The sequence below is a fragment of the Halichoerus grypus genome, chromosome 7 (assembly GCF_964656455.1).
Source record: "Halichoerus grypus chromosome 7, mHalGry1.hap1.1, whole genome shotgun sequence".
NCBI classification, from domain to species: Eukaryota; Metazoa; Chordata; class Mammalia; order Carnivora; family Phocidae; genus Halichoerus; species Halichoerus grypus.
Genome location: NC_135718.1, coordinates 28362919 through 28390896, shown reverse-complemented (window position 1 = coordinate 28390896; position 27978 = coordinate 28362919). Strand labels below are relative to the sequence as shown.

The following is a 27978-nucleotide window of genomic DNA, read 5'->3' as shown; positions in this document are numbered from 1 at the left end:
CACATACACACATACACACACGATTATCTCTGATGAGAGAACAATCTGATAAATGCAGACTGTGTCTCTAGAAGGTGCCTAGGAGACGGGTTGGAGGAAGAATTATTTTCACTTTTTACTTATTCCTTTGGTACCTTTTGAATTTGTACCATTTTCCTTAATTTAAATTTTTTTTTTTTTTTTAAAAAGCAGAGGATCTCTTTTTACAAAAACTGTCAAGAAGAGATTTTCATGTGAGGGACAGGAGTACATGATATGCTTACATAAACACCATTCTGTGAAGCCCATGGGGGAAGGAGAGACCCAAACAGAAAGGAGTCTAGTCCCACCTCTGACTGTGAAGCAAACACCGCCTGACCTCCTCAGCCCCGCCAGCCCTCCTGACCTATTCACGGTTCTAACAACTTTAGAGGCCTTGCGTACAGCAACTAAATTTGATGGAAATTAACATTATTATGAGAAAGTGTGCCTCCAATGGGAACCATTACCGTATTATTCGATCTTTGAAATGATCTTTACAAAATGAACTGTGACAAGTGCTTCACGAATAACTGGACAGGGGAGACAGTAAGAAAAAGGTGGTGGGAAGGTCGGTGACCACAGGAGGGAGGAAGGAGCCGGGCTGCTCTAGGATTCATTCGGAAGCTCATCTTCCAAATGCTGTCAGCTCTTAAATAAACAATCGGACTCCCAGGAACAAGTATGTCAGGGCACAGTGGTCATCTGAGTCCAGATTATTCAACACGCATCCCATAATATGCTGACGAGCAGGAAAACGGACAGAATTACACCCTATGTGATTCTAAGCAGAGCGCTGCCTTCACTCACCCGGATATGCTGAAGGTAGAGAGACAGGTCCCGGATAAAAGATTTGATCAATCTTTCTTGCATTCGGAAGTTCTTTTCTGTTTCTTCAAATGCTTCATCTTTGATCTGTTCAAAATAAACAAGTGCTGTTAGCAGATCTGGATTCTCCCTCAATCTATCCTATTGGCAAAAGAATCTTTCTTAAAAATACCTTTTGTCTAAATTTTAAGCCTTTGATGTTTCCCCAAATCATACTGAATTGAATTTAAACATCTCTATGTGACCTTGAAAGATCTCTGAAATACACCCGGGCTCTCCTGCCTTCACACCTTACTTCCTCTGCTCCTGATGGGAAGACATGCTTTGCTCTGATCAGATGCTCTCTTCCTGTCCCCAGTGACCACCAGTGCCATGGCTCGAGCTGTCCCCTTGCCTGGTATGCCCTGTCCCTGTGCCAAACTACCCCCTTTCTTTGAGGCTTAGATTAAATCTCGTCAGCATGAAGCTTGCTCTCATGCAACTCCTGTTTTCCTAAGCACTAGAGCATACAGAGAACAAACTGCAACACTTAGCAGCTGATTGTTTTCTAGCTGCTACTTCCCACTGACTACATGCTATAGAACGAAGCCTGGTGACTCCAGATCCACCCTCAGCAATTCGGATGTTGCCAAATTACTCAGTTTCACAGACTTCACGTTTTTTCAATTTGTGACATGTTGTGTCGAACTACGGTGATCTCTTAAATCCCTTCTAGCTTCATGTCTACGACTTGGTGTCCCCAGATACATCACAAGCTCCTCATGGGTGTCTGAAACCACAATAACTATTATTCGGTGACCGATCCGGCCTCCTGATTTGCCTCTGCACGCACTATAAGCCGCTCACCACGGCAGGGTGGAGGGCTGGGCAGGGGGATTCCCATACATAGCAGCTGCCGGGTCCTGCATCCACCAGCTGGCAAACACCAAAAGAGGTACTAAGAGATGAATCATACCAATCGATACCATGCAGGTTGCCCTGTGGAAACCCCAAAACGTTGCTGAAGATGTGCCAAACCTTCAAGGGTGGGAATCTCACCTGTGGAGCAAAGCCAGTGAGGTGCTTCAGGTGACTGCTAACGCGGTTGGATTTCTTGATGATGGAATGGATGTTCAGTTTGGAAATTTTCTCCATGAGGCTGTCTTCATCACCCTTTCGGTACTTGAGGACTAGGGAGTGAGTCAAGAAAGCCCTTCTCTGAGCATGGACAGACTACACTATGAGCCACAAAATGAGATCAACAACCCAAACTAGAGGTAGTGCTCAGTTTCAATGAGCTTATAACTGAGTAGAGACAAAACATGAATGGAAATCACCATTATGGGCAGACAGGATACTTGACGAAGTACAGAGATGGCACAGACTGGAGGTGGTTAGGAGGAAAGGGAGCAGAGGGGTCAGGAGAAGAATCTAAGATTTGGAGTCCAGGAAACCTCTGAGCTCCATGCCCAGGTCTGTCATTTCATCAAGGTGTGGCCTTCCAGAAGTCACTTAACTCCTCTGAGCCTCATTTTCTTCTCCAATAAAATGTAGAGAGGAACACTACTTGCTTTATAAGACCATCTTATATGGTCTCGTGTACAAATGAGATATTTATATCCAATTGTCTCATATAGTACAATGCTATACAGGAGTCGTGATCAACTACTGTGTCATATCTTAGGCACAATCTCTAGAAAAGTCAGGAGACATCAGAAGGGTCACAAGGAGAAGACTGGGTGGCACTACAAAGGCACACTTTATTGTTACAGGAGATGAAGACATTACACTAGGAGATAAGAATCAGAGAGGGAGACAAACCATAAAAGACTCCTAACTATGGGAAACAAACTGAGGGTTGCTGGAGGGGCGGGGGGTGGGGGGACAGGGTAACTGGATGATGGGCATTAAGGAGGGCACGTGATGTGATGAGCACTGGGTGTTATATAAGACTGATGAATCACTGACCTCTACCTCTGAAACGAGTAATACACTATATATTAATTAACTGAATTTAAATTTTAAAAGGTGCCTGGGTGGCTCAGTCGGTTAAGTGTCTGCCTTCGGCTCAGGTCACGATCCTAGAGTCCCAGGATCGAGCCCCACATCAGGCTCCCCACTCAGCGGGGAGTCTGCTTCTCCCTCTGACCCTCCCCACCTTGTGCTCTCTCACTCCCTCTCTCTCAAATAAATAAAATCTTTAAGAAAAATAAATGAAAGAAATAAATTTAAAAGAGAGAGGGGGAAGAAAGGCGATAGGAACCAAGACAAAGGACTAAATGGCCTGAGGGCTTTAAGAGCACAGTCAACATAGCATACCAATGTGGGTGACGTGGTGGGTAGAAGGTACAGAAAGAGGTTATACTATATTACAGATTCTTTGAGCATGTGACTAACAAATCAATTTAGCATGGTTACCATGCTATACTGATCGAGGGTTCAAATTAGAGCCTCACAAGAGGTTTGATGAAAGAGAAAAGAAATGGTTCAGTCCAGTGCTGGGGGCGGGGCTCAGACCAGAGAGGAGTCACGTGACCCAGAGACTGGGCAAATGGGGGTTTTCTGAAAGAGGAGGAAAAGCCCTAACTTAAGTGGAGGTAGTAAAACATCCAACACGACATGCAGGAAAACAAGTCTAAGCACGGGTTGAAAAGGCTTGCCTTCCGTGAGCAGAGAAAGCAATCACCCGTGCCTGAATGAGCCACTCTGTATCCGTGGGAAAGACTCTTATTGCCACAAGTTTGATCACAGATGCCTTACTTCCAATATTCCACGGTTGTACTTTCACTATGTTATTGCTTGCTTTTTCCTACCCTATTTCCCCCCATTCTGCCACCGTTTCTACAGCAGAGCCCTATTACCCACCCTCTGTCTTGCCCTTCTCTGGTGAAGGCATAATTCTTTGGAGGGGGACAGCATTCTTTTCAGCAAGTACGCTTTTCTTACCCAGGTCCTTTCGACGTTTATACTCATTAATGTTCACGTTGATCTCCTTGACTGCAAGGACTGCACTGGTTAAGGGCGCTTTATCGGGGTGGGATTCTGGGGTGGAATTCAGCAACTCCATGAGTAGCAGTGGGTAGCGCATTACCCTCTGGACCGGTTTGATGAGGAAGGAGCCCAGGTTAATGTAATTTGTGCATCCCCTAACAGAGAAGGAAAAAGAGACTTTTAATCAAATGTCAGTAATATAGGGCCTATTGGTAATGTTTGTGATTCTTAAATATAGCTCTGTTCTCTCATCCTCCTTTCCAATTTCATTCATTCAGCAAATATTTTCTGGGCACCTAATAAATACCAGGTGCTGTTGTAGGTGCCAGGGATTTAGTAGAGGAAGGAGAGAGGCAACAAACATTGTAGCAAGTGTCACTTGGTGGTAAGCACTATGGAGAAAAATACAGCAAAGGAGGTCTACTTCTAGGCTTCTCTCTATTAGGGAAGAAAATAAAAGAAATGAGCATGTGCATCAAGGGCGAGGGACTTACCATTCTGTGTACAGGCTCCTACAGGGCAGCGAGCATGAAAAGAAAACAGACAGCTGCTTAGAGGTAATGCTAAATGCCGATTTTCACATTCTTCGCAGGATATAGTAGTTCAACTAATGCCTATCAGTTGGGCAGACAAATAAAATCACATGGGATAAAGGGAAATTATGAATATCTATGGAGGCATATCTAGTTCATTAAAAAGTTAGTAAGCCCCTAACTTCCCTATGATCTACTCAGACATATATTGTATCCTTATAACCTGCCTAAGTCCAGGAGAATCTCACCTGAAGGTCAAGAATAAGTGAATTGGGTCTTTTTACCTATGCTCTTGTTTGTTTGGAGCAAACTATCTCCCTGACTGCTTCTTACCTGAAATGCTAATTTAATACTTTGTATCTACAGATATAAAGCGGGAAGCCACTGCAGATTTTCAAGGGAAAAGGCAGTATGATGAGAGAAGAGCAAGTTACATAACAGGACCTATAATAACATATCATTTAAGATTAAAATAAGATAGATGTCACAAGAAGTCTAGACCTATGCACGGACTGAGTTCTCAACGGCAGAATAAAGAATTATGATGGAAGTGCAGTGAGGTCAAAACTCCTACTTGAGATCTGCCAAGGAGTCCTGAAGATGCTTCTGGATCTTCTCATCCTTCTCGTAGATTTCCAGCAGTGAAATGGCCTCATCGTGATTCTGGCAGTAAACCTTGTATGTTCCCTCAAGCTCGTCCCGGTGATCGAGAAACACAGGCCCTTTAGAATATACGTAAACATACAGTGTTTTTAGTAACTTTCTTCTCAGTAGCTTCAACGTGAGGTAGATAACCAAACATTTATCAGTTAAATCCTATCACAAGAAATGATAATGAGACTAATTACCCAATTTATAATTTCCATGAAATAGCTCAGAATTATATTTAAAGCAAAATTTAAGAGAACCATGTCATCACATATTTATTTTTCAGAGCGCCCCCCCACACACACACACAGCTGGCCCCAGAAACCGCCTCCAAAGGGGTCTGCAAGCGCTCCCCACAGAAGATCAGAAGCGTAAGGGCCCCTCACTCTCCAAGCCCCAGGGAAACCACAGTGAGGCAGCAGTTTCTAACCTTTTCTTTGTGCATGAATTAAATACACAGGACTATAAATGAAGTTTATTATATTAAAATACCTATAATATAAAAAAAACACAACAAATCTGTGACAGAGTAACATGTGTACTTCTTCTAAAGCATTAAACAGCAAAACGTAGCTATAAATCTAATAATCAGCCTAACGGCTCTTCCTCGGCCAATTCCTTGGTCCTTCCTGCTTCAGCTTGTACTACTCGTCAAGGTCAGCTCGCCCTTGAGCTCCTCTCTTAAAACATGACCCCGCTTAGCGCTGCCCTACTAACCCTTCCTACAAGCGGCTCTGGGCAGAAACCCCTGCACGGAACCCAACTGCTCTGCTCCCCATGCGCTGTCCTAGGCAACGCTGCTTTTGCGTAGATCAGTTTTCATTTATATGAAATCTACATCTTTAATCACTGCTCCTTTCTGCGACAGAAACGGGACTTTTTCCACAAACATCCCACTCACGCTGCCCTCCCCGGGGCAGCCTCGCTTCTGCCTGTCCCTGCAGCTCAGCAGGCTCGGCGGCGCCCCGGGCTGGCTGCCTTCCTGACCTTCAGGACCACCCTGGGAGCCCTGACCACCAACGTCCCTATATCCGATACCCGCCTGCCGTCTTCTCTCACGTTACTCCTTCGTACCCTTGCCCTACCGACATTCCCAGAACCTCCCAGAACCGTCGTGAGCATGCTGCTCCCGTGCTCCCGGCTCTACATCAGTGACCAGCTAGCAAAGCGCCACCTAAATTTCCAGCATTCTTCAAACTGGGGGTCACAACCCATAAATGGGTCATGCGATCTGCTTTGTGGGTCACATTCAGCACTTTGGGGGAATAAAATGGCACAGAAAGGAAAATCTCAGGCAATGTTGGACACAGTCCAAGCACACACACACACACACACACATACATACACACGAATCCTGGGTCACGATGTAAAACAGATTTCTTTCTGTGAGATAGGTGTAAAATATTTTAAAATACTACGTACCCAGAGTCTCCTGGTGCTTTTTTCTCATCTCCTTACTCAGCCAAGCCCTGAGCACGTCCCATTCTCTCCTCCCTCACTAAATCCTGTCCTGCCTGCACTTAGAATCCTTCCCCAGTCAGACTACTAATGCGAGTTCCGCGCCGCTTTCGCCAGCACCCTGCATTACCCTGATTTTTTTGCTGAGTTATCCCCCTCTCCGTATACTTTTTCCATTTCTATTCCCGGCTCATAAAACTGCTTGGAAGGTACATTGTTAAGGGGGGGGCGGGGAGAAGGCTTCGTGTAGAACAGTTTGAATAATTCCCTACCACTTGTGTGATTTAAAAAAAAAATGGAGATGGGGGCCCCGGGTAGAGAAAATATGTATGTAATTGCTGGTATATAATAAACTCTCTGGAAGGCAAGAGAAGAAAACTAATAACCCTGGGTGCTTCTGGTTTGAAGAGCTGGTGGCTAGGGAATGGGTAAGAGCCTTTTCATTAAATAGTTCTTTGTAACCTTCTGTGTGCCATGGGAATGTATTAAAAATAAGTTAAATTAGAACTATATTAAAATAAAAAACAAAGAAATATATTAAAATAAACTTGACCTCCCCAAACACTGCTTATGTAATTCATGCCCACCTGCCTTTTGCTAGTGGCTCGCCAAAGCTTTCCTGTGTCCGTTCCCCTCCCAGGTGAGTCAGGTAAACACTGCCTAGTGTAAGCCAACGTCATGACCCCATTCTCTTTTTCAGTCATCAGCTTAGGCATATGCACGTGACCCAGTTCTGGCCAATGAGAAATAAAGAGAAAGCTGACAGGGGAGCACTGGGAAAGCTCTGCTCACTCTTAAATGACACAGGGTCACTTCTCCCTTCTGCTGGATGTTGTCATGTGTGTAGGGGGATGGCTAGAACTGCGGTAGCATCTTGTGACCATGATTCCAGGAAAACAGCAAAATGGTAGGATGCCCCTTCCCACATTGTACCAGAGCTGGTCTGTGTGACCAACAGAATATGGCAGAAGTGACAGTGTGTCATATCCAGATCAGGTTAGAGAAGACATTGTGGGTCTCTCATCTTGAGCCTTCTGTCCCTCTTGGATCACTCAATGGGGAAAGCCAGCTGCCATGTCCTGAGGACAGTCCATGGAGACGCTCAAAGGCAAGGAACGAGGGCTTGAGGAGCTGAGTGGGCTTCCTCAGAAGTGGATCTGTGAGCCCCAGAGGATGGTAGTCCAGGCCGACAGCTTGACCCCCACCTCAGGAGAGATGCTGAGCCAGAGCTGCCCAGCTAAGCCACCCCTGGAGTCCTGGGCCACAGGCACTGTGGCATAATACGTGTTTCTGATTTAAAGCTGCTAAGTTTTGGTATAATTTGTTACATGGCAATAGATAACTAATACAGTTCCTTTGTTGATTAAAAACAGATGACTGTTTTTCAAACATTCTTGACAATGACCCACACGAGCGAAAACATTTAAATCATGACTCAGTATACTTATATGTAGAGTTGACATGAGTGTCAAAAAGCTGTAGCTGTGCTTATTCTTTATAGTACATTCTGATATTTTCTATTTTATTTTACTGAAAAAAGTATATACCGGGTGCAACTTGCTCCAGTGATCTCATGACCCACCAGCAGGCTGCAACCTTCGGTCTGGAAAACTCACGCTATGCGACACCTAAAATCTCTTCTATTGCTAACATCCTGTGGCACCTCAAAGTAGGCTGTAGATAAAAGGAGAAGCAGACGGCCAAGTGACCTCTGAACTAAGTAGCTAGAACTTCATTTTCCCACTCAGAACCAGCAAGGCTGCTTCACCCCTTACCTCCTACCCGTGAAGTTTAACAAAAAGTTGGGGGCGGGGGGGGAAGCCGCTTCTGAAGCAATGGCAGGAGCTCATACCTACAGCATCGCTGATTTCCAGATCAGCCAATAACTGCTTTGAGACCTTAATCACCATCTGCATATTTCCAAAAAGTCCTTCAAAGTCGATGTTTGGTATCTGAGAAAGGGAAACAAAACGTAAAGATGCATGGAAATGAAATTAATGGCATGCCATTTATACTAGGAACATCTCTTCAAGGATGGTACAAAACTGTTCAAAGTCAGCTTCACTCACTGTCACCAAGATTCCAGGAGAGAAGCATGCCCACATTATCTCTAGTGTCCCTCTTTGTCCCTGATCCAATTACTCTCTGCTCGACCCCCTCCCCCACCACCCTTAATAAAAGGACTGTGTTACCAGTCTGGTCTCGAATTATGTCGGGATACAAATTCCCACGCAGTACCCAAAATCTGATGGCAGTGCCCACTTCCTATACTAGTTCTTAGGAGTGAGTGTTCTAGAAGTACAAACCCAAGCCAGGCCCAGATGGTCCAGTAAGCAGCAGTAAGGACAGTAAATCCCCCCAGGAGGCTGTTAACCCTTTCTCCCTACCTCCAGCATCTACACGAGTAGCTGGTACACACCCGACGGGCAGGGTTTGCTGAATAAACGCTGTACCGTCAGGTGCGAGAGCCACCGAACCCATCATCCCCAGACTTCATTATTAGGCCACCGTCCCAATGCCGTGACCATCCAGACTGCCTAGGAGTGTCTTCAGGAGCCACGGAAGCAGGACATGTCCTGGGAGCTACTGCAGCAGGTCTGGCAAGGTAACAGTCGTCTGAGAAGTGACAGGACGCTGAAAGCTTAAGCTGATGACAGGCACACCGGGCCCTGCAGTTAAGAGCAGCAGCCGTACAGCGTTTATTTCAAACCCAGGAACCCTTGCGGTGGACGCGCCCACACCCTAGCGCTCCAGGCTGGGGGAATCAGTTCTCGGTAAAGCGAACTTGCTCTCACAGCTCCCACCTGTGCCTGCTGCAGGGGCACCATGATGTGCTCGATGCACATTTCCAGATCCCGAATGTAGTCTCTTTCCGTCTGGAGGAGTTCTTCTATCACCTTGGCTCTTTTCTCCAGCATCCTCTGCTCTGGGTTTTCAGTGTACACCGACCCAGGAGGGGCCACCGGTGATGAAGACTGGGAGGAGAGCAGCGTCATTTCTAGAAGGGAAGAGAGAACTGGTCGGCGGCTCTGGGTGTGAAAGCAAGATTCTTCAACAGTTCAGGCTGAAAAGAACACATTCCTTGAGAACCAAAGTCTCGTCACTGTCAACCACCAGGAAATCCGATCACACGTCAGTTCTAATTACGAACAGATGAAGGGCTGAGAAAGCCGTTTCTGCAAAGAGAACTTCTGTCATCTGTGTGATAACATTTCTTGAACTTGTCCTAAAAAAGAATAGCTGGCCCATTTCAGGAGGACAAATCACTGTCCACAACCTCTTAGGGAAGAGGCTGAGAGAGGCACTGTTCTTACAAAGAATTGCTTTCACTAAATTAGGTAAAAAAACCCAATGCATGAGGTCAGCAGCAGAAATACCAAGCTGCAAGTTAAACACTGACACAGCAATATTAAAAAGAATATTATGGGGGACATCACAATGCCAACTAAGGAGAAGACGAGAGTTAGATAAGAATTACCTGAGAACTGGGTGACTACAGGGCCTACTGTGTTCCAGTCACTGTGATGGATGATGAACATCCACAATGAAATATACAAAAATTATTTAGATTCTCCCTATTGAAACATTAATAAAGACTTGGGCATCTTGTTATTTCAAATGCCTTAGAAGATACAAAGGTACTAGAAAGATGAAGTCCTTTTTTTTTTTTTTTAAAGATTTTTATTTATTTATTTGACAGAGAGAGACACAGCGAGAGAGGGAACACAAGCAGGGGGAGAGGGAGAAGCAGGCTTCCCGATGAGCAGGAAGCCCAATGCGGGGCTGGATCCCAGGACCCTGGGATCATGACCTGAGCTGAAGGCAGATGCTTAACGACTGAGCCACCCAGGTGCCCCAAAGATGAAATTCTTTTTAAGGATATTTTCAATCAAAAGAACTTCTGTAGAACCACACCGTATGATCTAAAAACGAAAACAAATATGTACCTTGTCATTAGCTTTTACAATTACCCATTAGTTAGCTATGGTGAGATTTATAAAGATGGGATGGCATTTGTTCATTTAAAATAAACGTTAAACACTAAAATAAACACTTGGAAAAAATTCCAACAATGAAGCAATCTCTGTTCAGTTTATTTCAAATTCCTTAAGATCCACTTAAAAAAAACTACGATTTTGGTTAAGTAAATATACTAATCTGGGTGTGATCACAAGAATATTTTTAGCAGATCTAAGAAGCAAAAACACACGTTTACACTACTTATGGAAAACTAGGCTTTCACATCAGATTTCAGTCTTCAAAAATCTTCCCCACTGCCCTTTCTCTAAGAACCTAGGAATTCCAATGTTGAAAAAAGAATGCACCCAGATTCTGGTTTCTAAAAACCACTCTCCACTAAAAGAAACCAGAATTCCTTGGAGAAATAGCTAATTCCAAGATTGGGGCAAGGACGGCATAGGTGAACCAGAAACATCTAATGGCAGAAAAGAAGAGAGTGCCCAACATGATGGAGGTATTTCCAAAAGGCATGGAGCCAGCTTCAAGGGGCTCCCATTGGCCAAATCTGGTACAATTTGAGCATCAAAGTAAATAAACACAGCAATGGACTAAAATCCCTTGACTAAACTAACAATCCATGAATTCATATTGATAACATATTTGCACAATTTTGAGTTAGTTATTACAAATTACTTATTAATTACAAAAATGAAAAATAGTGACTATATATAGTGGAGAAAGGGAGAATATGATCACCGAGTAAACAAAATTCACATCATCAATAAAGGGCAAACAGACATCATGTCTTTCCACTTGTCATATCTGGAAACAACCCAATATCCCTGACATGGTATCCCAGTCAAAAATGCATAATCTGAAACAAATCTTGAGGAAACATCAGACACATGCAAACTGAGGATTTGTATTCTTCAAAATGTCATGTTATGAAAGACGAAGAGGGGCTCCTGGATGGCTGACTCCATCTGTGGAGCCTGTGACTCTTGATCTTGGGGTCATGAGTTTGAGCCCCCCACTGGGTGTACAGTTTACTTAAAAAAAGAAAGAAAGAAAGACAAGCCTGGGGGACAGTCCCCAATCAAAGATGACTGAGAAGATGACAGATAAATGCCATGTGTGAATAGGAACTGAGTTCTGATCGGGGGGAAAAAGTTGCTACAAAGGACATTACTAGGGCAATTGGTGAAGTTGTAATATAGACTGTAAGTTAGATAAACGATTAAATCAGTGAAAAATTTCCTAAAATGGCAAATCTATGTGGTCATGTAGGACATCCATGGTTCATACAAAATACACACGGAAGCTTACAAAAGGACACGATATATGCAACCTACAGTCAGTCAGAAAAAAGTGTGTGTGTGTGTGTGTGTGTGTGTGTGTGTGTGTGTAGAGAGAGAATGAACACAAAACCCAACAAAATGTTAAACACGGATGGATGTGAATAAAGGATATACCGGAGGCTCTTTGTACTACTGCAATAACGTATAAACTTTGTATTATTCAAAATAAAGTTTAAAAAGACATAATCGGGGCCACCTGGGTGGCTCAGTCGTTAAGCGTCTGCCTCCGGCTCAGGTCATGATCCCAGGGTCCTGGGATCGAGCCCCGCGTCGGGCTCCCTGCTCCGTGGGAAGCCTGCTTCTCCCTCTCCCACTCCCCCTGCTTGTGTTCCCTCTCTCGCTGTGTCTCTGTCAAATAAATAAATCTTAAAAAAAAAAAAAAAAAAGACAATCGGAAAATATCTTTCTTAAACTTCTTTTGGTAGAATGAATGACAAAATTTCAAGCATAACTCTTATTGCACTAGAGTGCTAAATCATAATCCCAAATTAATTGTAGCATATGTAAAATTTATTTTCAATAGCCTTGTTTCAAATTTTCTTTGCAATTTCAAGCAATAGGATCTCACTGCCAAATATGGTTTCATAAGTGGCAAGTTGAGAAGAGAAACTCATTTTTAAAATTTATTATCTTCTTTATTTAGGGATAATTGACATAATATTCGCTTCAGGCATACAACATATAATGATATGTTATTTTTAGAAGACAACTCATTTTTAATACAGGACTAAAAAGCTCTGAAAGGGAGAACATTTACTGAATTCCTACCACGGGCAATGCGCTTTACATACTTATGTCCCTGAACTTATTTAATATTCATGTCAAAACTCTCAAGTTGTATTATTACTTGATTTAATAGAAAACCTGGGTTTTGAGAGGCTGACCAACTTGTCCCAGGTTATGTAGTGAGTAAATGGCAGTTCTGGAATTTTAATCTAAATGTATTTCAATCCAAATCCTCTGCACTTAATCCTGTACCATTTTGCTTCCCTAGCCTGGAATCTCAACTAGAAAAGGTCAGGGGTTTATATGCCTCAAATCTTGAAAATTCCCTGGAAACTATTCTATCTCAGGAATCAAAGTTCTATTAATTATAACAGTTGAAAGCTTAAAATACCACCAAGTATTCGTCAATCAAAAGCCAGCAACCTACACTAAGAAACTCGGATTTTTATTTTTATTAAAAGAGAAAAAAGAAATGGTAACAATTCTTTTAAACTAACAGCATGATGCTTTTTTTTTTTTTTTTTTTTTTGCAGGTGCATGTATAAACTCTTGGACTGCCTTTAAAACAAAACCAAAAACACTTTATTTTGCATGATTTAAAATCCCTGTGGAAGGTATCTGCAATTTTGACAAAATTCTACATGTTTCTGAAGATGTAGGTGACCCTCAAGCTCTAGAGACATATTAATTCTCAAGATTACGTCAAACTAGAAATATCTGGCTTGAAATGACTCCAAATGTAAAACCCTTTTTCCATTATTCCAAATACATCCTAAGGAAAAAGTCTGATCTAAAATTTCAGGATCTGGGACGACCGAGTGAGAGAAGGTGGCCTCCTCCCTCAGTCAGCTGCAGCGGAGACAGGCTTGGAATCTTGCTCTACCCTGCTCGAGCTGGGGAACCCCGGCAAAGGCCACTCTGACCTCTGCGCCTCAACGTCCTCATCTGTAAAATGAGGGTAATAGTGCCTGCTCTGCCAAGCTGTTGAGGGAACAAACAAGGTAATAACTCGACACAAGTTAGTTCTTTCCCCACCATGGGTCAGAACATGCTGTCTGCACCAGATTGAGGTAAAATGCACCGAGTAGAAATGCTCTGTCCAGACACTGGAACTCTCCACTTTTCTCTAAGAACAATGAAAGCTGAGGAAGCACATGGAGGAGGCTGAGGCCAGTATCAGCCTACACTGCAGTGTGCAGACCAGCTCCCACCTTCTTGCAGGGATGGCCCTGGAGGAATTTAGGAGCTGGAGCCAAAGCTGATGGCACAGATTTACTCTCTCTGATCAGACAATTTGTGCGGGGTTGTTTTTCCCTTTTGTTCCCCCTTCCCGGTCCCAGCACCCCCACAAAGTTCCGATTCCACCCCCTCTCGAGAGACCCCCACCCCGCAGGTTAGTGCGCGTCCCCAGGCTCCTTCCTTGGCGTGGTAAGGAAGGGGTCCAAGGAACCCGCAGCTTCCCGCAACTCCACAAGCCACCCTTTGAAAGCAGAGTCACAGAGAAAAGCCACTCACTTCTGGCCTTCCTCTGAAAGCTGGCTCTGGGTTTGGTGGGGAAAATCTCTGACCTGCCGGCAAGGTCCCCAGCGGCTCAGGCTGCCCCACCTGCCGCCGCGGGCTCCGGCGCCCTGGGACGCACCTGCGGTGCCTAAAGGCCACGGCCGGTGGGGGAGGACGTGTGGGTCCCAGGGTAACAGGCGGAGCAGAATCTTCCCAGAGCTCTGGAATGCTCCGCAACCCCCAAATCCTTTGAATAGGGTAGGCATTTCCCCCAGGCTTTCCCACATTTACATATGAATTGCCCGAGTCCCCCAGGCTATCACGGCAGGGCCGGTTCTAAAGGATGGAGCTGGAATCCTCCTGAGGGGAACGAGCTGCAGGCTGCAGCCCAGCTTTGCTCAGGCTCAACACCTTCCCCTCTCCTCTCCCTTTCCTGGTCCTCAAACAGTCACAATTTCACTTCAGGAGTTTTTAATCCAAGAGTAGTATTCTCACTTTGCCTACCCCTACTAAGCTTTGTTTTGGAGGATGCTCTTTTTAGGGAAGGATTCTGAAGGCCCATCCGTCTCTCACTTACGAGGCCATGCTGTGAAGTGGGTGGTACTTGTCTGCTTTGCCTGCCCTGGGACCTGGCTTTCTGCAGCACCCCTCCCCCCAGGCTGGGGCTTTGCCCAGGGACCCGGACCTCCTACTTTGGGGACCTTACCCTACAGCCATCAGAATGCAGATCTCAGCGGGCTGGGCCCATCGCGGCAAGAACAGCACAGAGGGATTTACAGGGACTGGGAGGCCTGCTCACAGCTCACAAACACTTACTGACACTTTGAAAGAAACCAAGGAAAGGAAAGTTGCAGAAAAAGAGGCCACTTTGTAAAAACAAAACAAAACAAAAACAAAAACAAACCCAGAAAGAGAGAAAAGGGCAAAGAGAGCAAAAAGAAAAGCTGCCTCAGGACAGGGGCTGGATTGGGGGCAGGAGGTTCTGCAGGCGCTGAGTCAGCACTTCTCAATCTCACAAGAATTAATGTCTCACCAGTAACTGAAAATCAAGTGTCATGCTAACTAAGAAACACCTCTACTGGTGAAGTCTGGGCAACCTCAGAGATGGCAGCCTTGGGTAAAGAGCCCTTCCCGCTGCGGCTGGAGCAGCCCCTCTCTGGCCGTGAGGCCCCCTGCGAGGTCCCGGCTGGAGAGCCGCGCTGTGGCCTCCCTGGGCCGGCTAGTGCAGCAACTCCTAGCTTCACATTTTAACAGGTACTTACAGGGCCCTTACGGGGTGTGTCGAGCCCTGTTCTAAGCACTTTGCAAACATTGGGGTATTTAATCCTCCTAACAATCCCACCATATCCCCGTCCCCACTGTCCGGACAGGAATGACGAGAAACTCAGTTAACCGGCTCAGTAAGCGCAGGACTGGATTCGAGCTGAGCGGGCTCCGGCCTCCGGGCCCCCGACCAAGAGCTACTCTGTCTGCAGGCAAATCCCGCGAGCGCCGACCGGAGCTCTACCTGTGGGGTTTGGTGGCCACCGGGTAGCTAATCATAAGACAGAGCGGCTCTAAAGCACAACTTAACTTCCGTGGACCACCGTTCACCCACCATGAAGCCAACAGTTATGTACTTAAGCACATCTGCATACGTCCATGTGATTCTATTTATAAAACTCCACTTGGTAGAATGTCAATAATCCCTCAGAATCAAATCTAGTAGCGTCATACACAGTAAATATTCCACAGTATTCTGGGTAATTTATGGCAGAACAGATGCGAAACAAAGGAAAAGGCTTATTTTATCCTGTCTTTTGATGGCTTTGTGACTTACACATTAATCATCTTCCTCAGGGAAGGGGAAAGCTCCCCTTCAAGAAACCTCAGCTCTTTCTTGTCAACCCTGACAGACGGGGCACTCCAAGGGATAGGGCAGCAGGTAAAAACTTGTAATACTGTGTCTACTTTTTTTATTTTTAAGATTTTATTTTAAATCTTAAATGGCTTAAAAAGCCAGTGGGGAGCTGGCTTCTCCCTGCCTGCCACTCCCCCTGCTTGTGCTCTCTCTCTCCCTCCCTCTGACAAATACATAAATAAAATCTTTTAAAAAACTGCTTTAAAAAAAGATTTTAATTATTTGAGAGAGACAGAAAGAGAGAGCACGAGCAGGGGGGAAGGGTAGAGGGAGAGGGAGAAGCAGACTCCCCACCGAACAGGGAGCCAGACGCAGGGCTCGATCCCAGGACCCTGGTATCATGACCTGAGCCGAAGGCAGACGCTTAACCAACTGAGCCACCCAGCTGTCCCTACTTTTTTCTACTTCTTAAAATAATAAAAGTCAAACCTTGTAACCCAGGAGTCTACTTTTAGGAATTCATTATGCATAAATCATTGGACAAATGCACAAGATGTATAGGTAGGGATGTTCTCCAATGTGTAAAAAAATTCAGAAACAACCTGAGCAGAAACAGCCAAACTTTCTCCCCAAAGGGGCCTGCTTAAATAAATTACGGCATATCCGTATGACAAAATACTATTATAGCCACTGAGATACAGATTTATATTTATTAACATGGAATGCTGTCTGTGTGGTTAAATGAAAAAAGCATATTACGAAAGAGTTTATGAAAGAATTGCAATTTTGTTAAGGGAAAATACTTCCAGTAGGTATATTTGAAAATGAGAAAGTCTTGACAGTGATGGAAATTCTGATATTTTTTCCTTTCTTTGACTGTATTTTCTAGTATTTCTACAGTGAACATGTAACGTTGATAGAGTTGAAAGAGTAAAAAGGTAGAAGAAAGAACATTTGCTATAAAATGAGAATATTCTCATACCAACAGTTCTCAATTACTCTGTTAATCCATTCGAACTCTTTCTTCACTTTTTAATAACCTGAGGTCTCTTTCCGGGCCCGGCCCCTGTAGACTGCTGAAGACGCTGGGTCAGGAGACACAGCTCACGTAACAGTTTGCCAGGCTCCCAAGAAAAGCAAAACCACCACTGTCTGCTTAGCAATCTCTTAGAAAACCCCGAGAGAAAGCTGTCTTTGTAAATTTGCTCATCTTCCCCCCGGGCCCAACCGGAGCCATGAGAAATCCTGGTTTTCCGATTTTCCCATCACTCCAGCCGGGCCACCCAGCCCCCACCGCATCTTTACCTTTAGCACCTATAAGACTCCAATTTGGAGGTTTGCTCAAACTCGTGGCGCTGTGGTCCCTGGCTTTTCTGCAGGGCTCACAGCCACCCAACTTCAGAGAGGAATCAAACCCATTTAGTTCCCAAACCTAACGGCAACCGAAAAAACTTTCCCTGTGGCTTTTGCTCAGTAACTGCCCGCCAACTTTGGCAAGCAGCCTCTAGCACAATCCCTGCTGGGAGGGTTTCCACCTCAGCGAAACTCAGCTCCAAACTTCTCATCTGCCCCTTCCTTTTTCCAGGCCCTATCCAGGCCTTCCGAGGAGCCAACGAGTCAAGTGCCCCATGGACAAGAGTCTGCAAATCTCCTATACTACCAGGATGGGAAGTTTAATTCTAGGACCAACTCAAACACCGTTTTTGAACACTTGCCAAATACACATAACTCCTAGAGGGGTGTGCTGTTGGTGGGACATTACTATTACTATCTAATCCTTAGGCAGCAGAAGTGAAATTATCAAGAGAGCAAAGACAGTTTTCATAAAATAGTTCACTAGGAATAAATTATCAGTTTATAAGAGGATTTTGATTATAGTCAGCCAACAAAACTCTATACGAAAACCTTTATTATCCAAACACACACACATCTAACGTTATATTTACCAAGCCTCTTGAGGGAAGTTATTATTGCTCTCATTTTACAAATGAGGAAACAGGGACACAAATCAAAGAAATGGCTCAAGTGGGACCACAGGGCTGAGAAAGCTGCATATTCAAAACCAGCATCCAGGGCCAGCACTTTCCATGAAGGGTCAAGGCTTGTTCCAGATTACATGTCTTTTCCGTATGCACATGGCCCTGTCTGGCATTATATTTCCAATTTTAATAATGACACTACAGTGATGTTTCAAAATTTGCTCATGTCCGTGCCCCTCTGGCTATTTTTCTATCCTACTCTATAAAACTAGACTTTCTTCAGCTTCTATGAGGTGGTTTACTTTTATTCCTTCCACTTGCTCTCATAGTATTTTATGTATCCTTTATAACTGTGCAACCCCCCCCAATCAATTCACCTGAATCATAATCCTGTTCAAGTTCTAACTACAAAACTGTACGAATATTTAATAGGGAGCTACCAAGCAGAGTGCTAGGCCATCGGGGAAGTAGAAAAAGTTGAAATGCCCTCAAAAGCTTTCTTTAGTCTCATTGGGAAAGTCATGTCATCTCTCCTGTGTTCAGGAACAGCAAACAGAATAGGGTTAAACTGGATGGTCTTTAAAGTTATTTCCATTTGACTTAATGAATCTAGTTGAACAGACAAAACATAAATTCATGAAACAAAAGAATAATGCAAAATAGAATCAACTTAAGCATTAAGGTTTTGGTTATATTTATTTGAATGAACCCAATCTATCAAAATAAAGATTCTTTCCAAGTGTGATCTGATATTTTGATGGTAAAATCTCATTAAACTCAGGATATCTGACATTATATACTAGTATCTTATTTTCTAGCTGAAACATGGGAAAAAAATAAAACCTCAATACAAGGGAAATATAAATCAGGTTTTCCCTGGGAACCCAGTCATAAGTGCCATGTTGGTTTAAACAAGCTCCAGGCATCCCAGGGTCACTCCATCCCCCTATATCTCCTCTGGCTTCCATTCCTGAGCTATAAGTGAAGCTGCTTCTAAGATCTTGAGAGCACAGCAGGTGTAGTGAATAAAATACTCAAAAAAGCCCTGGGATCTAGCCCTGCTTCCCCTCCTTCCTGTGTGATCTCAGACATGTTACATGACCTCTCTGGGCTGCTGTTTCCATGTATATATAACAAAGGGGTTGGGCCTCGTTGGTCACTTCCAAGATCTAAACTCTTACATGCCGTGCTACCCTGCTACTTCACTTACTCCTCTCAGTTTGGAGTAACCACATCACCTGCTAACTAGTCCCACAAGGAGTGGCACTTGGTATGTAAGGCCTCTTTGGACTCACCTAGGCAGTTAGCCACTTCCTCTCCACGAGCCCTAAGGACGGGCCCTTGCTGCCATTATTCTGGAACCCAGCACAGCGGACTTCCGGTATTTGGTCCCTCCTTCATCCTTGAACATGACAAGCCCAGCTTGTCTCTCTGCCTTTCTGCTCACCTACTGTCCTTTAAGCCCAGCTAGATGAAGGGCCTCTCCACTCCCTGTATTGGTCTTTTCCCTAAACTTCCCTTCTCAAGCAGCAATACAAAGTAACACGTACTATTTTATCTTTTTTTTTTTTTAAACACTCCCAAGTCACATTTATTCTAGGTGTGTGATGCCGGTTCAACCTTTGAAAATCAAACAATGTAATTCACCACATCAACAGGCAAAAGAAGAAAAATCATATGACCAAGTCAATTGATAGGGAAAAAAATACATTTGAAAAAATCCAACATCCATTTATTATGATAAATAGGAAATAGGAAAATAGAAATAGAGTGCAATTATTTCAACTTGGAACAGAACATGTATTAAAACCCTACTTATCTTTCGGTGTACATATTCTGTGCCCCAAAATAGAATATTTCATTTGACTACACACATTCACTGAGCACTTATGATATGCCAAGTTATTAGGTTCTGGAAATACTATCTTTACCACTGTCACAAAGCTTAGATGTTACTGGACTTCTGTGCCTAATGTATACCTAATCCATAGGATTTAGCACAGCAACTGGCACTTAATAAACGGCAACAATTATTGTAACTTAGAGTGCCCTGAGCATTACTCTGCAATAGTTGGGATAAAAGACACTACCCAAAGATTATTTATTTATTTATTGTATGTATGTATGTATGTATTTTTAAAGATTTTATTTATTTATTTGACAGAGAGAGACACAGCGAGAGAGGGAACACAGCGAGAGAGGGGGAGTGGGAGAGGGAGAAGCAGGCTTCCCGCCAAGCAGGTAGCCCGATGCGGAGCTCGATCCCAGGACCCTGGGATCATGACCTGAGCCAAAGGCAGACACTTAACGACTGAGCCACCCAGGCGCCCCCCCAAAGATTTTTAAAAATCATGAACTATCCTTTTATGAAAATTTTAGTTAAAATTTAGGACCTGTGGCACTGGGCGTAAATCAGGTTTCAATCTCCCTCTAAGCGGGGCAGAGGCTGGAGAGCAAGAAAATCAAATTCCCTATCTCCAAATCACTGAGGAAAGAGCTAGAGGAATTCTACCATATTTTTTGTCTAAGTATTGCTGTGAGGTCAGCAGTAAGTAGATGCATCTTCACATTTCAGTAGATGCTAAGATGCGCATTTTTTTAAAAGATTTTTTTATTTATTCATTTGAGACACAGAGAGAGAGAGAGAGAGAGAGAGAATGAGCAGGGGGAGAAACAGAGGGAGGGGGAGAAGCAGGCTCCCCGCTGAGCAGGGAGCCCTATACGGGGCTCGATCCCAGGACCCTGGGATCATGACCTGAGCCGAAGGCAGACGCTTAACCATCTGAGCCACCCAGGCGCCCCCATTTTTTTCACATTTTAACATCTCTAAAAGCAAGATGTGTTTTCCAAGTAACAGCGTGTTAAAGTTTAATTAGAAGTCATTTTTTTAATGGTACCTAAACTTATTCAGTGTCTTACAGTAGATGGTGTTTTAGATTCAATGAAACGCAATATATTCCATCAGTCTCCTCTCAGTTCACGATTAGAAGAGGTTGGTTTCTTGATATGGTGGAACGAGGGCCACTGTAGCCATGTGTACAAACGTGTTCCTTCTCACCAGTAATCACAGCGCATGGGCACCGTCACAGCCTGATGGTCATGCCCAGTGTGGGCACTGCCTGGTTTCTCAGCAAATATCAAATTGGAAAATTCTGGGGCACCCACTCTATGGGTGAGTCAAGTTCCCGAGTCCTCACTTTGACATCCCATTTAAGGCCAGACCTGCCATGGTTTTGCAAGTTAGCTGCTTTGATTCACCCCTCCTCACATTGCGCCCTCTAACAGCCCTCCACAAGAGCACCTCTTCCTATCCATGCTCGGTGGATCCAGCCTTTCCTTGAGATCTCTTGCTTTTACAGAGACCTGCAATCTTCCCAGGCTAATCTTCCTGTGTTGCTGATGAAACATTATACAAAGACAACTTAGGTAACGGCTTTAGAGAAAACAAACAACCTGGCTTGAGGATACAACTCCCGATTCCAGGGCAAGGTCTCTGGGATGGGTGGGAGTCTGTCAGACTGGATCATTCCAACCTCAGGAGGGCCTTATTTCCTCTCAGGCTTCAGTCACCTCCCAACCTTTGGGGATATAGGGCCCTACATGTATGTCCTTTTGCCTCCACATATTTACTCTTTTCTTCTCCTTTCCCTCCTGCCTACCCATCTATCTTCCAACAAGCAACAACACCGTGATTTTAAAAAGTAAGCGCAGGAAAGCTTTGTCCAACTCTGTGCCCCCTCAGCTACAGTCACAAGTCTTTGATTCTTTTTGTGAAAGGTCTTGGAAGAGTGGTCTTCATGCCCTCCTTCTATGACCTCATCCCCCATAGAAGTCCTCTGTAAGTAATTCTGAATCATCACTGTTCCAGCAAAATTGGTCTTTTCAGTCGACCAATAACCCCCTCGACAAATCCAATGGCATTATCCTTGATTTCCCTGGGGCACTTCAAAGCATTGGCCATTCTCTCTTCCTTTAAATTCTCTGGTTTTCTCCTGACCTCCTCACATGATCTCGCCCTATCCCTCCTCCTCCTGCTCCCAAACTGTGGCTTGGTTCTCAGACACCTGCCCTTCTCCCCAGTCGCTCCTTGCCTCACAGAAGGCATCTACACAGAGTTCCAGTGATTACATCTGAGAGGATAACTCAGCACATGAGGCCTGGCTCACCTTATTCCTCAAGCTCTGGTCCAAACTGCCATCGGTTTCTAAGATTTCAGTACTCCAGTGATCTCCACACTGTGTTCCTCTTTGTCACTGCAACTATGTGCCCTTGCTCAATCAGGAACGCTCCCCCTGCTTCTCTCTGCCTACATCAACCCCCATTACTCACTCACTTCAGCTTTAGCTCAAGCTCAAACATCTTCCTAAAGCCTTTTCCTATAACTCAGGTAAGGACTGAGTTTTCCCCCTTCTGACTGTCCATAGCATTCCCTGTCCACAGTATACACTTGTGTACTTTAGTACATGATTCCTATTTTTACATTTTACCTCATCTATTGATCTGTAAACTCCCGTGCGTGTGTTGGGGTGGGGGAGGCATCCTTCTCTGGGTACGCCCTGATGCTTGGTACAGTGCTAAGTACAAGTACTGGCTACTAAATCCCTGTTGAACTGTATTCAGAGGGGATGCGGGGTCTCTGTGCTGGTGAAGTGATGGTGGTGGCTCATGTTTCCTTAGCATTACTATGTGCCAGGCTCTCCTGCGCTGTTCTAGGTACCTAGATAGCTATAAACTCACTTCATCCTCATAACACTGTCACGTAGGTACATCATCTCGTTTTACTGATAAAGAAACTGAGGCATAGAGAGATTAAATGCTTTACACAAGGTGACACAGGTAGTAGGGCCAAGTGGGGGAAAGGTATCTAACAGTTCCCCTTAAGGGACTTATAAAATTGTATTTGGATTATTTGTTTATATGCTGTTTTCTGTTCAAAACCACAAGTTCCTGAAGGCAGGCACGAGCCCTACCCATCTCCAATGTCTCAATGAGGACACAACTGGCATTCTGGGCAGGACAATTCTTCACTGTGTAGGACGGGTCTACGCACTGAAAACATTCAGCGTCTCCGGTCCCTGCCTTCTAAACAAGTAGTCCCCTGCACGCTGCCACTGTGACAGCCAAAGGATACCTCCACCCCGTTCCAAATGCTGGGGTCGGTGGGGCCAGCCATGCCTCAGAACGCCCGCCATCTCCAGAGCCCGCTACATCTCAAGTCGGCACCATTGGCAGCCGCTGTGGCGACGATTCACACCAGCTGACCCCCATCCCGGACTTCACGTCTACCATTTTGGACCACGGATTTGTACCTAATCAATGAATGGTTAGTTCATATGATGAGGACTAACTAAAAAACACAAGCTGAGTCACTTACACTCACTCTCCCGGGAATCTGAATTAGGATATCAGGCAGATCAAACAGGAATAGAAGCTGTAATAATGCTCCAAGGCAGTGGTAGGACGAGTCTGGTTATGTGTAATCTAAAGTGAAGAGGGAGTAGAAACTATGAGTAAACGGGAAGTGTGGGTCGGCAGCAAGAGGAGACCAAGCAGAAGTTCAGGGAAATGCAAAAATGTCGAGAGAGAGGGAGAGAGAGGGAGAGAGAGAGAGAGAGGGAGAGAGAGGGAGGGAAGGGAACGGCTGGTCCCGAGGACATCTGGCTCCAGCCCACTGGTATGGGAGCAGGAGCTCCATCCCTCCTCAGGATCTCCAGGTAATCGCGGTCTAACCAGAATGTAAACAGCGTTTGGAACTCAACACACTTCTGTGAGCTAAAAATAGATAAGTGGCTCTTGCTGATAGTAACATTATGAAATTAGAGGAAGCTGCACAAAGTGCTCTGGGAACAGTCAAGCAGGTGAATTAGAGTGGTCCTACCGCCGCTACCTGTATGACTGAGCGTGAAACTCCACCGTCTGTTTTGCTGGCCATTTGTGACTCCGATGGGTACGTCCCCTTGTCTCTAGAGTGGCAGAGGCCTCACGGCACGTGCCACACTCACGGCTTGCCATCAGCATATGAAATCAGCCAGGATGGGGCGCCTGGGTGGCTCAGTCGTTAGGCCTGCCTTCGGCTCAGGTCATGATCCCAGGGTCCTGGGATCCAGCCCCGCATCGGGCTCCCTGCTCGGCGGGAAGCCTGCTTCTCCCTCTCCCACTCCCCCTGTTTGTGTTCCCTCTCTCGCTGTGTCTCTGTCAAATAAATAAATAAAATCTTTAAAAAAAAAAAAAAAAAAAAAAAAGGAAATCAGCCAGGATGAAAAGCTCATGTCTTGGATTGACTGGCAGACATTTTATTCCAATAATTTGAATCCAGACTGTAGCTACAAAGATATCATGTTCACACACTTGGAATGAAAAGAAACCTTGCCCCATAGAGTGCTAAACCCCAAACTATGTGTGTAACACCGGCAAAAGTGCCTTCAAGTCTACGCTACTTTTTCTCATCTTGGGAGAAAACAAAACAAGATTTTCCTGGACTCTGTTGGTCCACTGCAATTATTGTCCAAACTTTAAAGGAATTGCGTCTCTCTTTTCATCACCACTTCTCTCCTAAACTCCTTATAATGTGCTCTTGGCCTCGTTTGTTCCTCTTCCTCACCCCACCCGCCAAATGCGAGGTCTTTCCTTGGTCCACACCCCCACCCTTTCTCTGCCGCAGCGTGTCACTCAGCTACGCCCCCCTCCACTTGAAGTCGCTCCCCTGGCACCCCTAACACAGTACTTTTCTGCTTTCTGAGTTCACTGGTGTGGAAGGAGCTCAGAGCTGTGCTTCTGGCTTCAGCCCTGATGGTCTGGGCATCGGGAGACCTTGATTCAATTCCTGATCTAAGGATTGATTTTGGACATACATTTCAATTTCTCTGAGCTCCATCTCTTTGATTACAAAAACAGTGGGTCAGATTTAAGTGTTTTTCAAACATTTTTTTACTGTGGCCCCCACACTTCATACTGTGACTCAACATACACATAACACATAATACGTGTGTGCGTGTGAGCGTGTGTGTAGAAGTATGACATACATACTTTTAGTACATCAGATGTGCTATGACATTCTCTATTCGCTTCTATTTTATTTTTCAAAAATGCTAGTTGTAACCCACCGAATAGACTATAAGACCCAGTCGTGGGTGGTTACCCCTTATTTATAAAACACGGGACTTGCTGATGTGTAGTGATACGGGATTCTACTGCAGCCCTCCAACCCTGGACCTCCAAGCCTTGACTCTCACCTGAATTCCAGTGTCCTATTTCTCTCTGTAAGAGTCCTTCATTCTGATATCCTAATATCACATAACTCAGTTAACATGGAATTTGAAGCACCAGGTCCTCTCCCCATCATAACCACTTATGTTATTAGCAAGCGTAAAATCTTCATGCCGACTTTTGGTCTAGCAATGGGAGAGCAGATTACATTGTACCAACCTACCTACTGAGAACTACTAGCAACTCTGAATAAGGCATTTTTTTTTCAAAGTAACTATGTGAAGGCATTGGAAAGCAACCAAAAGCAGGCCGAAACTAGAGGGGATAAGACTCAAAAGAAGGGAAGCAAACTAGGTAAGATCCATATTTACCCAATTCTTATCCCCTGAAGTCAATCCCTAGTCTTCCAGGATGTGGAGGAAATAAAGCAAAAATGGTTAAGTCAACAACTGGCAACTTTCTTGGGCTGAAGAGTCAAAGGCTCACATCTGGGGCTGTGAAGTGGCTAGATATTATGGGAGAAATCCTGGAAAAGAGGGAGCCACAGAGACAGCAGCCCAAAATCTGTGCAGAAATTCCCCTCAAATCCTTGAACTATGTCTGCAGGTGATGGGACTCCAGGAAGGCAGCAGAAAGCAGTAACAGCTGGAGGCCCAAGAGCCTGGCAGATATTCACAACTGTCTGGGGCTGAGAAGACACAGCCTGAAATTTGAGTCCCTCCAACTTAGGAGGTTCAATAAACACTCTGGTTTTCCACTGAAGCCTCAAAAGAGCCATACCTTAGGAGTAAGGCCTACCTCCCAGGATGAGGGGCCGCACCCTAGGACTAAGGGCAAAACCGTAACAGACCTGCCCTAGCCACACTGAAGACTGAGGCCGTCATAGGAGAATGACTGATAAGGCAGGTGAGGGAAAGGACACATCCTGATAGAAGGACCTGGTTTCTAGCTCAAGAGACAGACTGGAGCAGCCATTAAACAGTGCTTTGTTTCTCAGAAGGAGCAGGGGGAGGCGGGGGAGAGTGGGAGAAGAGGGACGGGGTGCTCCCCTTGGATAATCACACCTGCAGACACAGGGTCTGAGGGCAGATGTCCCATGGGGGGTCCATCTGGATCTCAGGAGAAAGGGGACCTCACAGCGACAGGCTGGTGGAGCAAATGATAAGGGGGAAGGGAGGTGGATCACCAAGAGACAAAGAACTCATAATTTATGAGCACCTACTATGTTCCAGACATGTCATTAAGTGCTTTATTTATGTTCTCTCACCGACACAGGTAGTATTATCTTCACTTTATAAATAAGGAATCCAAAGCTCAGAGAGGTTAGGTAATTCACCTAAAGTTACACGATAGTAAATGGTGGAGCTGAGATGTGAACTCAGGGCAGAAGACAGACTCCAACACTTGCTTCTTTCTGGAATTACATGCTATAACTGTAACATTCGGGAAGGGCAGTGGCGTGTGAGTAAGACAGCAGCAAAGAATGGTAGAAAGCAAAAGGGTTTTCGGGCAGACTAAGATTCTGTTACAGGTCAAGGAGGATCCTAGAGGTACAAAAAAGTGGTGTCAACTGAGCTAAATACGAATGCACCATCAAAACTTCAGTCCTTGAATATAAAGAGAGGGAGTTATAAAACTGGAAATGACAGAAGGTGGGACTTAGCTGGTGTTAGAGAGGTCATAGGGCAAATTGCACCACTCCGGAGCTTGACTCTTGTTAAGTCAGAGTAAACACACTTTGAGGCTTAATACAATAAGGAACTAATGATAGGAAACAAAGTTCATCTAAGGAACAGATGTGGGGAAAGGGAATAGGAGCAATACGAAAACAAGCAATATAAGGAATCAGAGAATCACTTGTGTGTGTGTGTTGTTGTTCTTGTTGTTTTGAGCTGGAAGGACTTTAGAGGTCATTCATTCCCTATCATCTTAGAACAAAAAATGCACCTAGAAAAAAGTGGCTAGCTGTTAAATACCTGGTCTCCCAACTAAAACCGGGTTTGGTTTCATTCTTATCTTTACAAATGCAGGTGGAGAGCCTGATTTATCTGCAACAATGCCCTGGAAATTCTGGTTTAGTCAAGTCTGTGTTGGAAAACCACAGGATAAACCACTGGTAGTTCTGGGATCACAGACCAGGGACTTGTGTCCCCGACAACAGTGAACCTATTCTGAAGATCTAGACGAGAGACTTTCCACCTTGGAGGAAGGTATGAGATGGACTTTCTAGATCATTTACATTTCTGACTCTAACTCCTATCCTCTGGTCATAACCTACACTCCCCCAAATTGGCCCAAACCAGAAAGTTGGCTTGGCAAGAGAATAGCATATACATAATAAAAATAAAGGTCTAACAGGGAGTCCAGAAATTATAAAACAACAACAACAACAAAATAAAACAAACATAGTTCATTTCAGAGAACTGGAGAAGACAAACTGGCAAGAAAGAAATAACGTCAAAGAAAGAAAGAAAGAACGAAAGAAACTCTACATTATAAAAGACTCAATTAATACTCATGTTACAGATAAGTTAGGTAAGGCTAAATGAGATGAAGTAATTTGAATATACAAAGCATCATGTGCATGAATAAAGCACCATGAAGAATATAATCTTCTGATTTCCATTCACTTAAGATTCCTGAATGTCAAGACATAACACTCTATAAAACAAGTTAAAATCTTCTTTTCCCTAATGTCTAAAGAAGTGTAGGGATTGAGAGAAAGAACATGTCAGGAAAATAAATTTTCTCTGGGTGCCTCAATAATGAACTTGCCATCCCCATTAAACAAAACAAAACAAAAAATTACAGTACAAATGGAAAGATATTTGGGATTAGAGACGCCTGACAAAACCGAGAATGGTAAAGAAAGTTCCCATGAGAACATGGTCTCGTTCTGGAGGCCCCGGAGCGTATTTACAGCACTGCACAGGCTCTTGCTCTGTAAAGTGCCT

The 27978-nt window shown here is 44.5% G+C and overlaps 1 protein-coding gene across 11 annotated transcripts in view; it reads right to left on the bottom strand.

The window, feature by feature from the left end:
• The window catches only part of DNMBP (dynamin binding protein), a 123042-nt gene that overhangs the window by 34016 nt on the left and 61048 nt on the right, over window positions 1-27978 (bottom strand). For 8 of the 11 annotated variants that reach the window (XR_013449651.1, XR_013449652.1, XM_036065080.2 and 5 more), the window contains 7 exons: window positions 9260-9453; window positions 8308-8407; window positions 4924-5071; window positions 4311-4328; window positions 3772-3971; window positions 1885-2015; window positions 829-933 (listed from right to left, as the gene is read on the bottom strand). Coding sequence is in view for 9 of the 11 variants with exons in the window: in XM_036065080.2 (XP_035920973.2) it covers window positions 829-933; window positions 1885-2015; window positions 3772-3971; window positions 4311-4328; window positions 4924-5071; window positions 8308-8407; window positions 9260-9453 (896 nt within the window). In the remaining 2 variants the exon portion in view is untranslated. Of the gene's footprint in view, window positions 1-828; window positions 934-1884; window positions 2016-3771; window positions 3972-4310; window positions 4329-4923; window positions 5072-8307; window positions 8408-9259; window positions 9454-14014; window positions 14129-23705; window positions 23825-27978 lie in introns of those variants that run through there. The other 3 variants (XM_078077251.1, XM_078077252.1, XM_036065079.2) reach the window with 3 other exon arrangements.